General features: G+C 42.6%; 1 protein-coding gene and 2 long non-coding RNA genes across 3 annotated transcripts in view; 1 reads left to right on the forward strand and 2 right to left on the reverse strand.

The window, feature by feature from the left end:
- Positions 1 to 10: 10 nt before the first annotated feature.
- LOC104913252 lies at positions 11 to 5,616 on the forward strand. The gene is made up of 3 exons (XR_795242.3): positions 11 to 1,706; positions 1,789 to 2,642; positions 3,408 to 5,616. It is a non-coding gene; the product is annotated as an uncharacterized LOC104913252 (long non-coding RNA).
- On the reverse strand, positions 2,564 to 5,305 carry LOC116217210. Its single transcript, XR_004161403.1, has 3 exons — positions 5,277 to 5,305; positions 3,110 to 3,178; positions 2,564 to 3,041 (listed from the first exon to the last, which is right to left on the reverse strand). It is a non-coding gene; the product is annotated as an uncharacterized LOC116217210 (long non-coding RNA).
- Positions 5,617 to 5,671: 55 nt separating the features above from the next.
- The window catches only part of LOC100544253 (E3 ubiquitin/ISG15 ligase TRIM25-like), a 7,683-nt gene continuing 1,244 nt past the window's right edge, over positions 5,672 to 12,110 (reverse strand). The window contains exons 2-9 of the mRNA XM_010718928.3: positions 10,521 to 10,616; positions 9,255 to 9,488; positions 9,128 to 9,150; positions 7,860 to 7,990; positions 7,393 to 7,423; positions 6,975 to 7,006; positions 6,184 to 6,255; positions 5,672 to 6,027 (exon numbers count right to left, since the gene is read on the reverse strand). Coding sequence (XP_010717230.1) covers positions 6,209 to 6,255; positions 6,975 to 7,006; positions 7,393 to 7,423; positions 7,860 to 7,990; positions 9,128 to 9,150; positions 9,255 to 9,488; positions 10,521 to 10,616 — 594 coding nt within the window. The 3' untranslated portion in view covers positions 5,672 to 6,027; positions 6,184 to 6,208. The remainder of the gene's footprint in view (positions 6,028 to 6,183; positions 6,256 to 6,974; positions 7,007 to 7,392; positions 7,424 to 7,859; positions 7,991 to 9,127; positions 9,151 to 9,254; positions 9,489 to 10,520; positions 10,617 to 12,110) is intronic.

Here is a 12,110-nt window from a genome sequence, read left to right on the forward strand (position 1 = left end):
GAAGCGGGGCCCGGCAGCCCTCACCCAGCCTGTGCCTTCGTCAGTGCATGGAGTGAAAAATGTGTCTGCTCTCAATTGGCTTCTTTTTCTTTTTTTTTTCCATGCAAAGGCACTAGTAATGCTTCAGTTTTTACTTTCTAATTCATCCCATGTGTGTTCTGAACTGCCAGCGGCCTGACAAAGCCTAGTGCAGAGTTACTCATTGTAATCCTCTCCACAAAAAGAGCAGCCCAAAAAACTAAAGAGACAACTAACCAGAAGAACTCCAGTGAACAATCTGTGTTTTTGTTAATTGAGCTTCTCCAATTTTTAAATTCAAAGATTAATAATCTGTTGGTAATATTAAGCAAAATGACCTGAACTTCCCATGGCTACCATAATTACGGATACCGTAACAATTGTTACAGAATCACAGAATTGTTTGAGTTGGAAGGGACCCTTAGAGGCCATCTGGTCCAACCCCCTGCAATGAACAGGGACTCCACAGCTCCATCAGTGCTCAGAGCCCCTCCAGCGTGACATCATGTGTCTCTGCAGGGATGGGGCACCTTTGGGTAACCTGCACCAATGTCTCACCACTTCTATTGCAAGGAACTTCTACTTTAGATCCAACCTAAATCTTCCTCTTCTAGTCTGAAACCATTTCCCCCTGTCCTATCACAACAGACCCTGCTAAAAGGTCTGTCTCCTCCTTTCCCTTAGCCCCCTTTAGACATTGACTCTGCTTTGGGGTGCCACTGATACTCATTGCAGTGTTTCAAGTTGTTTGCTTCAGTATCTAGATCTGTCTGGGAAGCAAGTCCAGCTATGAAAAGCATGATCTCTCTGACCGTTCCCTGCTGCAAGAGCTCAGTACTCTCTTATCTTCCCCTGAATACGGGGTCATGGTCATAGTAGCTGAACCTGCTTCCCTTCCCTTCCCTGCCTGTACTGAAGAGCATACATTATCTGAAATCGAACATTGCCTAATATTTGCATTTCATGTGGAACCTTGAGCTGCCAAACAGCACGTCAATATATGAATGGAGAAAGCAGTGCTAAGGATCTTGTATTTAAGATCTGTCATTCTGTGGAAATACAGAGTACTTCAAATACGTCAGATTCACCCTTGCCACAAGGCTTCAACTGGAAGTGACGGTAACTGGAAGATACAAGTTACAAGGGAAAAGAAAGAGCAACCTTCCTCCCCCCTTGCTATCAGCTGTCAGAATCAGCAGCAGTTCTAACTTCCCAATCCTTATAGGGATTTGCACTGGAGTTTTACTGGAGTTTAATATATGGTGACAGCAATACTATCGGAGTGAAACCTTGTGAGGCCTGACATCTATTTTAAAAGCACAAAGAGACAGCCTCTGTGCAGGAACTGTGTAGAAACCTAATGCCACAAAACAAAGAAATGGACTCAGAGCCTTTTCATTGCCTTTCTGGTGGTGCTGGCTGTAGAGCAGCTTGGATCATCAAACACATCGTGTCGTCTTCAGAGCAATGGGGAAAGAGTATCTTCATGGGCACAAATAAAGAAGGCGGGATTAAAGAAAAAAATCCCAAGCACTTTTTTTCAGAATCACCACTATCGTTAGGGTTTTTTTCCCCCCTTTTACTGTACATGAGCTACTGTTAGATTGCTGTTTGGGTTTTTTGTTTGTTTTTTGCTGCTGTAGATTGATTTTCTAAAAAGCGGGGGAAAACGCAACTAAATATTTAAGGTGAGTAAATCATTTAAATGCCAATTACTTTCCTTTTCCTAAGGTATATTAAGTTTTATGGTTAATGCATTTCTGTGTGCAGGGAACCTTTGGCCGTGGAGAAGTCTGACTGGGTTTCTCATGCTAAGGAATCTCTTGCCAAAGAACCTGACCTGAGGCTTGTTGATGCACAAATGCCGACACGTGCCACCACCCCATCCTGCTTAGTCTACAAGTCAAACCTGCTGCCTCTGTTTGCCCAGATTTCACAATCGCTTTTATGATTGTGAATCTTCAGAGAGAAGTTCATTGGCCTACAAAATAAGATTGTTCAATGGCTCCAGTGTGGGACAGCTGGGTGTAGTGAATGCCACTAGAAACGTCTTCTTTCTTGTCTTTCCTTCCTTGTACACCTTGTCATTTAACAGACCTCGGGCTCAGATTTGCAGAACGTTGCATGGAATTTGCAGATGGAGAAGATGACCACTGCTTCATTTGCTGCACAGAGAGTTGTGTCTCTGTCAGCTTATAGGAGCTTGTGCAAACCTGCCTCCGTGTGCAAGCAGCTTGTCCCAAACCCAGAGGAGAAGGAAGACAGGCATTTCTGGAGAGAGCCCAGCCAGGGTAAGAGAGACAGCTGTCACCCACCCAGCTACACTTTGCTTTAATTCCACCCTCACTGCTCACAGCCATGCTGCTGGTATTATAGCAAACGGCACTGGGCAACGTAAAGGAAAATAAGGACAAAACAAATAATGTTAAGCTGTCCTGAACTTCTTCAATGTGAGCAATCCATGGACTTGAACAACCTTCTGCAGGACGCCTTGACATCTCCAGTGTGGAAATCCAAGTGGTGCTCCTGGGCTGGTGCTAAGCTGCTGATTGGAGCAGGCCCTGGTGCCAGGCATGTGAAGGCCTAGATGTGGTGCATCCAACTTGCTTAGAAAGCCCATCAAAGTAAGTAGCAGAAAGATGTGTGTTCGAGCTTTTGAAATGCATTTTTTTTTATTATTTATTTGATTATAAATTCAGCCACATGCTTGGCAAGAGCAAAAAGGAGCTGTAAAGTCAGCCACTTCACTCTCAAAAATTTCCATCAAAGATGAGACAAAAGGCCAAATAAAAATGGTGTGGATGGAGGGAAGGGAGCATAATAGATATTGGAAGTTGTAATTAATCAGACTCTTTAGGTAATCAAAATACTTAAGCCATAAAGATATAAAAAAGAAATTAGCTCTGTCCATATCTCTGGACTATATCTCTACAGTTATATTGTTATTAAGAAAGATTGCTCTTTACTAATAGTTGTACAGAAATGCTGAGCTCTCAATGAATGCCAGAGTCCAATACGGTCTCCTAGAATAAAAACTAAATAAGTGTTACATTTTTAGTGTTTCTGTAGGGTACAAGGCTTAGTTACTTACTGGACTCCAGTGTGCTTTCTTACATTCCTTTCATTGTCTTTCACTTCTTTTTGCTTCCTCAAGGCTAATCTGTGGGATATTAAAAATGTGACTAGTGTCAAATTCAGAGAACTTCGTCTCTGCTAATTTTACAAGTCAAATATATTGGGACATAAACTGCACCATCAGCTTTGCGTCTAACTCAGAAAATCTGCATTCCTGAATATTTTCATCCAAAAGCTTTGTGAGCCTATAGCAGTATTGAAAAATATGTTTTCTCCAATCTGAATGAAATGAAATTATTGATTTTGCCATTTAGCAGCAGTTATAAAGTTCTCATCTGGCAATGGCACGCTGCCCAGGGAGGTGCTGGGATCACCGTTCCTGGAGATGCTCAAGAACCGCGGAGGTATGGTACTGAGGGACGTGGTTACTGGGCATGGGGGGATGAGCTGATAGTCAGACCTGATGATCTTAGAGGTTTTCTCCTACCATGATGATTCTGTGATTCTATCTTCACATTAATTTAGCCTGTAATAGAGCCAGCTTCTTCTGCTCTGTTTTGGCAAGTGCTACAAATTCACATATGGTAAATATAGTAGTGAAGAATTGCATGAACTTTTCTCTTCAAATCAAGTGCTATGCAAGTTCCATTCAGGTAATTATTGCCTTCCGATTGCTACCTAATACGTATATTGTATATTTCCTGGGACACAGGAAGATATGTTTGTAACACAGGTTCACACCAAGGAAATACTAAACTGATATATTTCACCATGGGATATGGAGGTGACGTTTGCTAAGTGTAGCCAACTGAAGAGATGCAGTGTGATGGGGAAAGGGGAGCTACTCAAAATACATTGCTGAATAACCTCTCGCTCTGTACTGATTTGCAGCAGCACTGAGCTGCAGTTGCTGGTCATGGCTCCTTTACTTGGAGTGAAAGCAGTAACTACCTGGCAGTCAGAGAGCAGCCTAGGTAATAAAAGCACTGAAGGACTGCCTCATTTCTTCTGCTTCATTTCAGTGGTTGTGAGTAGCTGTCCTTTATGTCCTGCTGGCTTGCAGTGGTAGGGAACATTTGCAAAGTCACCTTGAGCTACTGCTGAGCTCCCAAGATTTGGCCATGCAGTTTCTGTTTTGCTGACAGCAGAAGCATGCAGCAGAGCAAAGGCTGCAGATCCACAGAAGTTTTACAGTCCACTTAAATCTGGAAAGGAGATGTTGCTGCCTTAATAGTTTTTAATCCCTGCAATTAAGCCCCTCCAGTCCAGATCACTTGGAAAATGCAACAGTGATAACCATCAGGAGCTGTGCTGGGAGCAGTGGTGCTTGTATAACATTTGCTGCCCACCTCACTGGGTATGCAGTGCTCCCAGGCATGGCCCAGCTGTGGAAAAAGCCCTGTGCCTCAGTTCTCCATTTCCCAGATTTCAGAAGCAGCAAAGGAAAACAATGCCACGGAAATAATGGAGGGGAAGGCTCTTAACATACAGACATTAGCACTGCTCCTACAACCTACAACAGCAACCTACTGAGAAGACCAGGTGCTGATCACCTTTCCAAAGCTCATTTGTGATGCTGAGTTTCATTACGTACATAAAGTTTTTTTGTTTGGTTGGTTTTGTTTTAATGTTAAGTGTTCTTATTTAAGCGATTCATCTTGTGCAAGTTCACCAGGCAAAGTCTCTTCATTTTACTAGGAGTGATAAGGACACCATATATAATTTTTAAATGCTCAGAATGGAGGCCAGCAGCCACACAGATCAGCAAATGTGAAATTGGAGTGTGAAAGCAGAGACATCAGCCACATGAAACGTAACATGCACTTCCATCTATACTGAGAAAGGGAGCGGAGATCAGCAATTTCATTGCACACCCCATCAGCCCACAGCCCTCACGCGGCAAACCACTGATTTCAGTCATCTCTCTGTCACATCAAAAGGGGAGGACACTAACAGAGAAGGTTCTGCATTAGGATCAGGCCTTTTTCAGACTCTTTGCATAGTGATGGATGACCATGGCATTCTGCATGGCTCTTTGAGAAGTCCATACGAGTGCTTAATGTGCCTTGGAGATTGTAACACAACAGAAAGCACGACAATGACAGCAAAGCAGCAAGGTTCTAGACTGCAACAAGCGAGGATTTGCTGAGACACCACAGCCACAAAGCAAAGAGGCTGCTTACCTTTGGAAGATCTCAAGTATGCAGGGATCTCCAGCAAGATGCCCTCACCTCCACTGCAAACCCTTAAATGTGGTCTGGGAAGGGGTAGAGCCAGGATCCACCCCTTCTGGTCATTCAGATGTATTGCACGCACCTGAACTCCACTGGGCTAGCCCTGCCTTCCCCCCAGGTGCTCAATCACTGCTTCAGGCCATGATTTAACATTGCTGCTACAGAGGCTGACTAAGCTACTCATACAGAGATAATTGCATCTTTGCTATAACGATCACTTGTGTTACGTGTGGTTATCCAAATATGTGCCACGATCCTGAACAGCTTTCTACTGCAGCCATCCACAAGCAGTGCTCCCAACAATTAATCCCCACTGATGGTACGAAATCAAACAGCCTTTCTCGTTTATATCTACAGCTCTTTATTTAGTTACACTACCATAAAAAGACAACCTAGTCACTTCAGTTAATAGGACACACGTAACATTAGTGCTACAAGATGATGTAGTTGGAGATTTTCTTATTTTCATGTTAATACTTGACACCTCTTTTCAAAATTTGCATTGCTATAGAATTGTTTTTAATAGGAGTTTCATAAGGAAGACCAAGACACTCAATGGCAGCCTGGAATTAAAGAACATTTTGGACAATCTTTAACTTCTTTTTCTCTGTGTTCTGAGCTTTTTGGCATCTCCCTTTCTTCCAGCAATATGTATACCACTCACTTTGTTCACATCTTCATCCTTTCAGTTGGTATTACACTGTAGAAATACACAAGATGGAAAAGATTCACACAGTAATAATAACTGTAACACTGTAATAATCTAAGGCTGACTCTGTTAAAGCCAAAGCAGCCATATTGTAAAGCTGAGCTGTGTAATTTAAACTCTATTGAATAGCTTACTTGTACCACCTACCTCTTGTGCTCTCCATCTATTTCAGTTAATGAAATTTATGGGATTGTTTTTGTTTTGACTTCTTACATTTGTCTGGTAAAACAAACAGATCTGCAGTTAGGACAAGACAGCACTGTTTTCAATCCTCTACATCCCTTCCAAAGTGAAATTTTTTAATCAATCTATCCATTAGAAATGCTTGTCAGCATGGAATCTTTTCCCCTCCAAAACTTAAGAAGTGGTGAAGAAAGTGTCACTTCTTCTTTGAATTTAAAAAACAAAGAAACAGAACAACACTTATTTTGTAAAATGAACTTTAGTTGCAGAAAAGCAATGATTAAATCTTTCAACTAACTTGTAAACATGTTTTCCTCAAAAAAAAATTTATAGGAAAAACACCACTTCCTACCCAGCAGAAGACTGTTTCAGCATTACTGATATCTGAAAAGCAATACTGTTTACAGATTTAATATCTCCTGCAGCATCTGAATTTGTCTCTGGATGTTTTCAGGCACTGGGCTTGCTCAGAGAGAACTCTTCTTTGGTCTTTCCCAGGGGCAGGCTCAGACGTTTACTGAGTACCGACACAAAACCTGCCTCTCCCTCAAGCTCAAGATAAATAATTTCTCTGTCAAGTTTCCACAGATTTCTGCAGATTTTGTGAACTGTGCCCAGAGGCTGCACTTCTGCTGGTCTCACTTCTCTCGTGGAGAGGAGAAAAATACAACAAAATGTTGCTGAGATATTTTCCCTGCAAGATGACAGCCCCATGCCAGCCTCCTGAGGAACAGCGAGTGTTTTTGAACACTTACTGTTTGAACTGCTACCAGCAGCTGGATCCTCACTGTGAAGAGACAGCAGTGAATGTTAGTGCCTCATAAAACATACATCACATCTTGGAAATAATAATACAGGTGACGTTAATAGATCTGACCCCCTTATTTTGAGATAAATGACGATTTCCACATATATGTCCAACCCACTAGTTTTCTGGTTCCGTTGCCATCTTTTGTTTAATGTTTTAATAAAAAAATATATTTTAAAAAGTTCTTAACTATATTATATATTTTATACGTGGCCCAAGACAATTCCTCTTCACTTAATGCAGCCGGGGCACGGCAAAAGGCTGGATGTCCATGTCAGGGTCTGAGACCAAAGCACAGGACCAGAAGATGTACAGGCTTTAAATTCTGCTGCAGAATTATTTCATAAATAAAGAAAAGGATTTACCTGTCCCACTTAATCTGGTTAGTGAGTAGTCCTAGGAAAGATTGAGAAGAATGTTTTACAAAGTTGGCAATGCATTCAAGTCTGTGACTTGGTGCTGTGCACTTGAGACCACGGGCAGGGATAAACTCAGTGGGAAGGAGGGTGGGCAAACAAAGAAGATGTTTCTCAAAATCAGGATTGACTGTCCAATGCCTAGCAGGCAGGAGGAAGCAGGGAACCAGTGCAGAGGAAGGAGAAGCTGGCTTTACACAGGTTTGGAGCCCTTGTTTTCAACTCCAGAATCAGCCTTACTGCCCCTTCCCTTCTACCTCTCCATCAGCCCACACTGCACTCTCAAACCCCAAATCTCACTTGAGTTCTCACTCTGAACCTTTGTGGGAAGGAGCCAGCGCTGGGCACCAAGGGGAGGAGGCTCTATCAACTCAGCTACTCTCTGCTGTTGGGTCAGGGCAGGACACTGTGCACACCTTGCAAGTACGTGTCCAGGCGGGATGAGCACTCCCTCATCACTGTCTTGAAGCTGCTGACAGCGGCCCCGTCCAGCTCCACCACTGACACATCCATCTTCGGATAGATCCTGAACTTGTGACTAGAAATGCTAAGATGCAAACAGGCATTTCAACACAGAAAGCCATTTAGCGTTGAAGATTTAACAAACTCTTTTGTTAAGAAGGATTCTGCAAAGAGGACAGTACATGATGGCGTATACAACTCTTTGTTAAGGTTAAACAAGTCACAGCTGTTAAAATTAACGATTTCTTTGGCATTATCTGTTACTTACCAGACCCACAAAGGACCTTTGAAATACTGAAAATGAGAATGGAGCAGCCATAGTGTTTTTGTGAGAAGCTGCTTTGACCAATTGCAGGCAGGCTGTCACTGTTCTAGCACAATGACCATTGTGATAAAAAGAAAATGCCAGACATATTAAATGGTCTCCAGGTTTCTGGAAAACAGCTTCAATCCCACAGGCTAGATTTTGATTTGCAGCAGAGCTGTGAGTAATGGAATGCACTGCTGCCAGCACAGTCGCCAGGTGTGCAGTGATTCTAAGTCATCCTTACCATCCAATCTCCGCTTTAATTTGTGCAAGGTACAGAGATGAGCTCTTAAAATCCAGCTAGATGCTAGAGCTAGACCTTCATGAGACTGAGGAGTTTACTGCAGCAACAGAATCCCTGGTGGATACGTAACTTAATGTACTGGCAGTGTGGTTTTGCACCATTGAATTACAGCAGACACCCAGATGTCAGTTAGGAAGTGGTAAGTTATAACTTAAATGTATCACTTGCAGGAAAAAGCAAGTGTTCTATCAAGTCATTACACTTGTCCACAAACAGAACCCAAACCAAGCCAGTCATCTCTGCAGCCAAGGGCTGCTCACTGCAACTAAGTGTGGGAATGTAATAAAAACACAGCTGGGAGAGCATTGCTGTCTGTAACCTGAGCCCTTATGGTCTCCATCTCTAACAAAAACGTTTTTGTCATAATAAAAGCCAGTAGTTTTCACCAGAATCCAGTAACCATGTAGCTAAAGAAACTGAAGCTAAATGGGCCACTGGAATGGTCAGCAGCTATGTCCTCATCTTTGTTAGTTGTGTGGACATGGTGCTCTCGGGCACAGATGGAATAGGGAGCAGCTTTGCAGAAGGGGTTCCATGCAGCAGGTTTGATCGCAGTTACCTACATCATATTTTTTCAAAGAAGAAAACAAGTGTTTTCAGATGGAACGTACCTGTCCAGCACCAGCCTCAATTCCTATGATTAAGATTGAAAAAAAAAGAAGAAGAAATCATTAGTGTAATTTCCAGAAAGGGCAGCTGGCTGAGAAGCGGGCATGTGAACAAAGAACAGCTGCTTACTTTGAAGATATGGAAAGTGTTTGGTTGTTCTTTTATCTTCTGCAAGGACTGAAGATGCTGCACAAACTCATCTCTCTTTTCTTCCATCTCTTTCTTCTGTTTGGCACATTCTGCTAGTTGTGATTTCTCACTGGATTGAATATCACTGAGGATCTTCTTCTCTTTCATTTTTATCTGTGTCTTTATCTCTCCAAACATATTTTGTAGCAGAGAAGTCACTGTTTTCGTATTAGTCTAAATGAAGAGATAAGAAAATGGTGCACTGGCTCAGGCACTCAACTAGGGGTCTCTACTAGATTTGTATCTGTCCTTTCAGCTGTCTTTAGAAGGAAGCAGATGATAAGCGTTTCCTTAGATTATCTGATAAACACAAAAAATTCTGAAAATTACCCTGCTGTAGTAACAAAATCAGATAAAATGTGGTTCTCACATTGCTAAATGCAATACTTTTATTTAAAGGATAAAAAGCTTTAAAATATATATAATGTTATGCACAGACTGTGGTGTGCAAATGACTAAGCTCTGCCAGTCCCGCAACCACAATAAATGGTGGAGTTTCCCAGCTGGTTCCTTTTGAGAAGTTATGCTGGGAGACTATGAAAAAGCTTGATGGGAGCTTCTTAAATCAGTGTTTTCTCTACTTTGGACTGCATCTCTTTCTATTCATCTTTTTTTCTACTTGTACTGATAGTTGAAGAAGTTGGACATCTAGATGATACCTGAATTTTCCTCCTGATTTGACAATTGTCCTAGCTAAAAGATTCTGCATTCCTTGCTTACCATATTTATTCTGCACTTGTAATGATACTAACAGCCAGTATATTTCATAGTGAGCACCACTCATAATTAATTCTTGCAAAAGAGCCAAACTAGATCCTAAAACCCAAATAACCACATGTTAAAATGTAGTAGAGTTGCAAAGGATTGGCTTGACCATTCCCAAGGGCTCCAGATGGAATGAGGAAGGCAGCCCACAGCAGTGCAGTCAGTGGAGGTCACCGGCTGCCATTCAGGCACAGCTCTGCCCTGTCACAGCCTCAGCATCCCTGTGCAGCCCTGGCTTGAAACTGCTGTCACAGAGCACTTTCAATACCACCACCTGTAGGAGGCTGTGTCTGATGTTTTCAGTAATTATTGGAGTACTTTTGCAGGTGCATCTATCAGAACAACTTGCTGAATGTGACACCACAGTATTATTGCCATCATTTATTTCTTAAAAAACATGGAGGGAAGATGCTCTGAATTAGCTGTGACCTGGGCACATACCTCGATCTGATTCTTGTTTTGCTGAAGCTCCTCAAGGGCGATAGATAAATCATCTATGTATCTCAGCAGCCTATCCATAGTTTGAGAGAGGTCATCCTAGCAGAAGAAAAAAGAGCATCGAACTTCGCAACAGGGAAGCAGCATGGGTATTATTAAATCAGGCCAGCCATTTTGAAAGGTAAGACGGGCCCCGTAAGTGAAAGTAAAAAGGCAAAAAGGCTTCACAGTGACTGAGAATAAGGGGGTGAAGGGGAATAGTTAGAGATAGTTTATAGAAGCAAGAATGTAGAGCTTGTTAGAAAATAAGGGATGGCAGACACTGTGACTGGGATAGTGAGGGGGATGAAGGCCATAAAGATAAGGGTTTGAGAACAGCCCGAGGACATTTGGCAGGGAGGTGATTAGATGTCCACAGGGCAAGAAGAAACTGGTTTGGGGGGATGCCTCCCCTCCCTGAAAGCTCAGAAGTTTACAGCGAAAACGGTCGGAAGCCTTCGCAAAGAAGACAACAAATCTTCATCCCACGACCAGCTACACATGCACAACAGGGGAGCGTCTGCATGCTAACGAACTCTCGGGGGTGTAATGAATGTGTATCCGAATTCTGGGAAAACTATTGATTATGTATTAGTCCAGCCTATATCTGTGGCATGATTTCTCCAGACGGTGTGCAAGCTAGGCGGATCTATCCCCCTTGCACCTGGTGTCTGCGCAGCACTTGAATAAATCATACCTGCTATATAACTACTTTGTGGTTATAGAGTTTGGTTCCGCACATCAGTTTGTGGCACTAGTGAAGCAGCATGTGTGCCTGCTTTCTCCAGCACCATGCTTACAGTAAGCTCTAACACAGGCTGTGATTACTTGCCTCCTCTTAAAGGTAGGGCAAAACTGCAAAACCAATATAATTCTTGAAGTCTTTCAAGCCAATGTTTAATTTTTATGTATGCGTGACTTTGTATATGGTAGATTCATCAATTAAAAACCGTCCCTTTGAATAAGTAAATTTCTCTTTAAATGAATAAATCTCACTTTGTCTGTTCAAGTTCTGTTCCTGTCAGAACCTCTGCATGTGCCTAATGTAATCCAAACCCTTGGTTTTCACATCTGTCAGTGTTTGTAGCATCTGTGGGCAAGGTAACAAGCGACCATCTTTTCAGGACATCAGCGATACATCAGTCCTTACTCACCCAGCTGCTTACTTTGGCACCACAGTCACTGAGTGCTATTATAATGTATGATGGCAGACTTCTGGATGATGTTAGATCTCACTTTCCAGGGATGAGGCAGGCTCTAGACATTGCTCAAAGCAAGTCTGGATGTAGCCCCGGGCAGCCTGATCTAGTGGTTGGTGACCCTGCCCACGGCAAGGTGTTGAAACTAGAAGATCTTTGAGGTCCTTTTCAACTCAGGCAGTCCTATGATTCTCTGATTGCTGCCTGGCTGGTGCTGGCTACTCCTCACCTGCTTCCAGCAATGTTTTCACACCTCCTGCACACACTAATGGCCACAGCATCACACATGCCAGTTTTCTTAAACCTCTTGAGTAAAAAATGATACCAGAAAGCTTGGGCGTTTTTTTTTTTTTTT

This window comes from Meleagris gallopavo, chromosome 15, assembly GCF_000146605.3.
Source record: "Meleagris gallopavo isolate NT-WF06-2002-E0010 breed Aviagen turkey brand Nicholas breeding stock chromosome 15, Turkey_5.1, whole genome shotgun sequence".
Taxonomy (NCBI): Eukaryota; Metazoa; Chordata; class Aves; order Galliformes; family Phasianidae; genus Meleagris; species Meleagris gallopavo.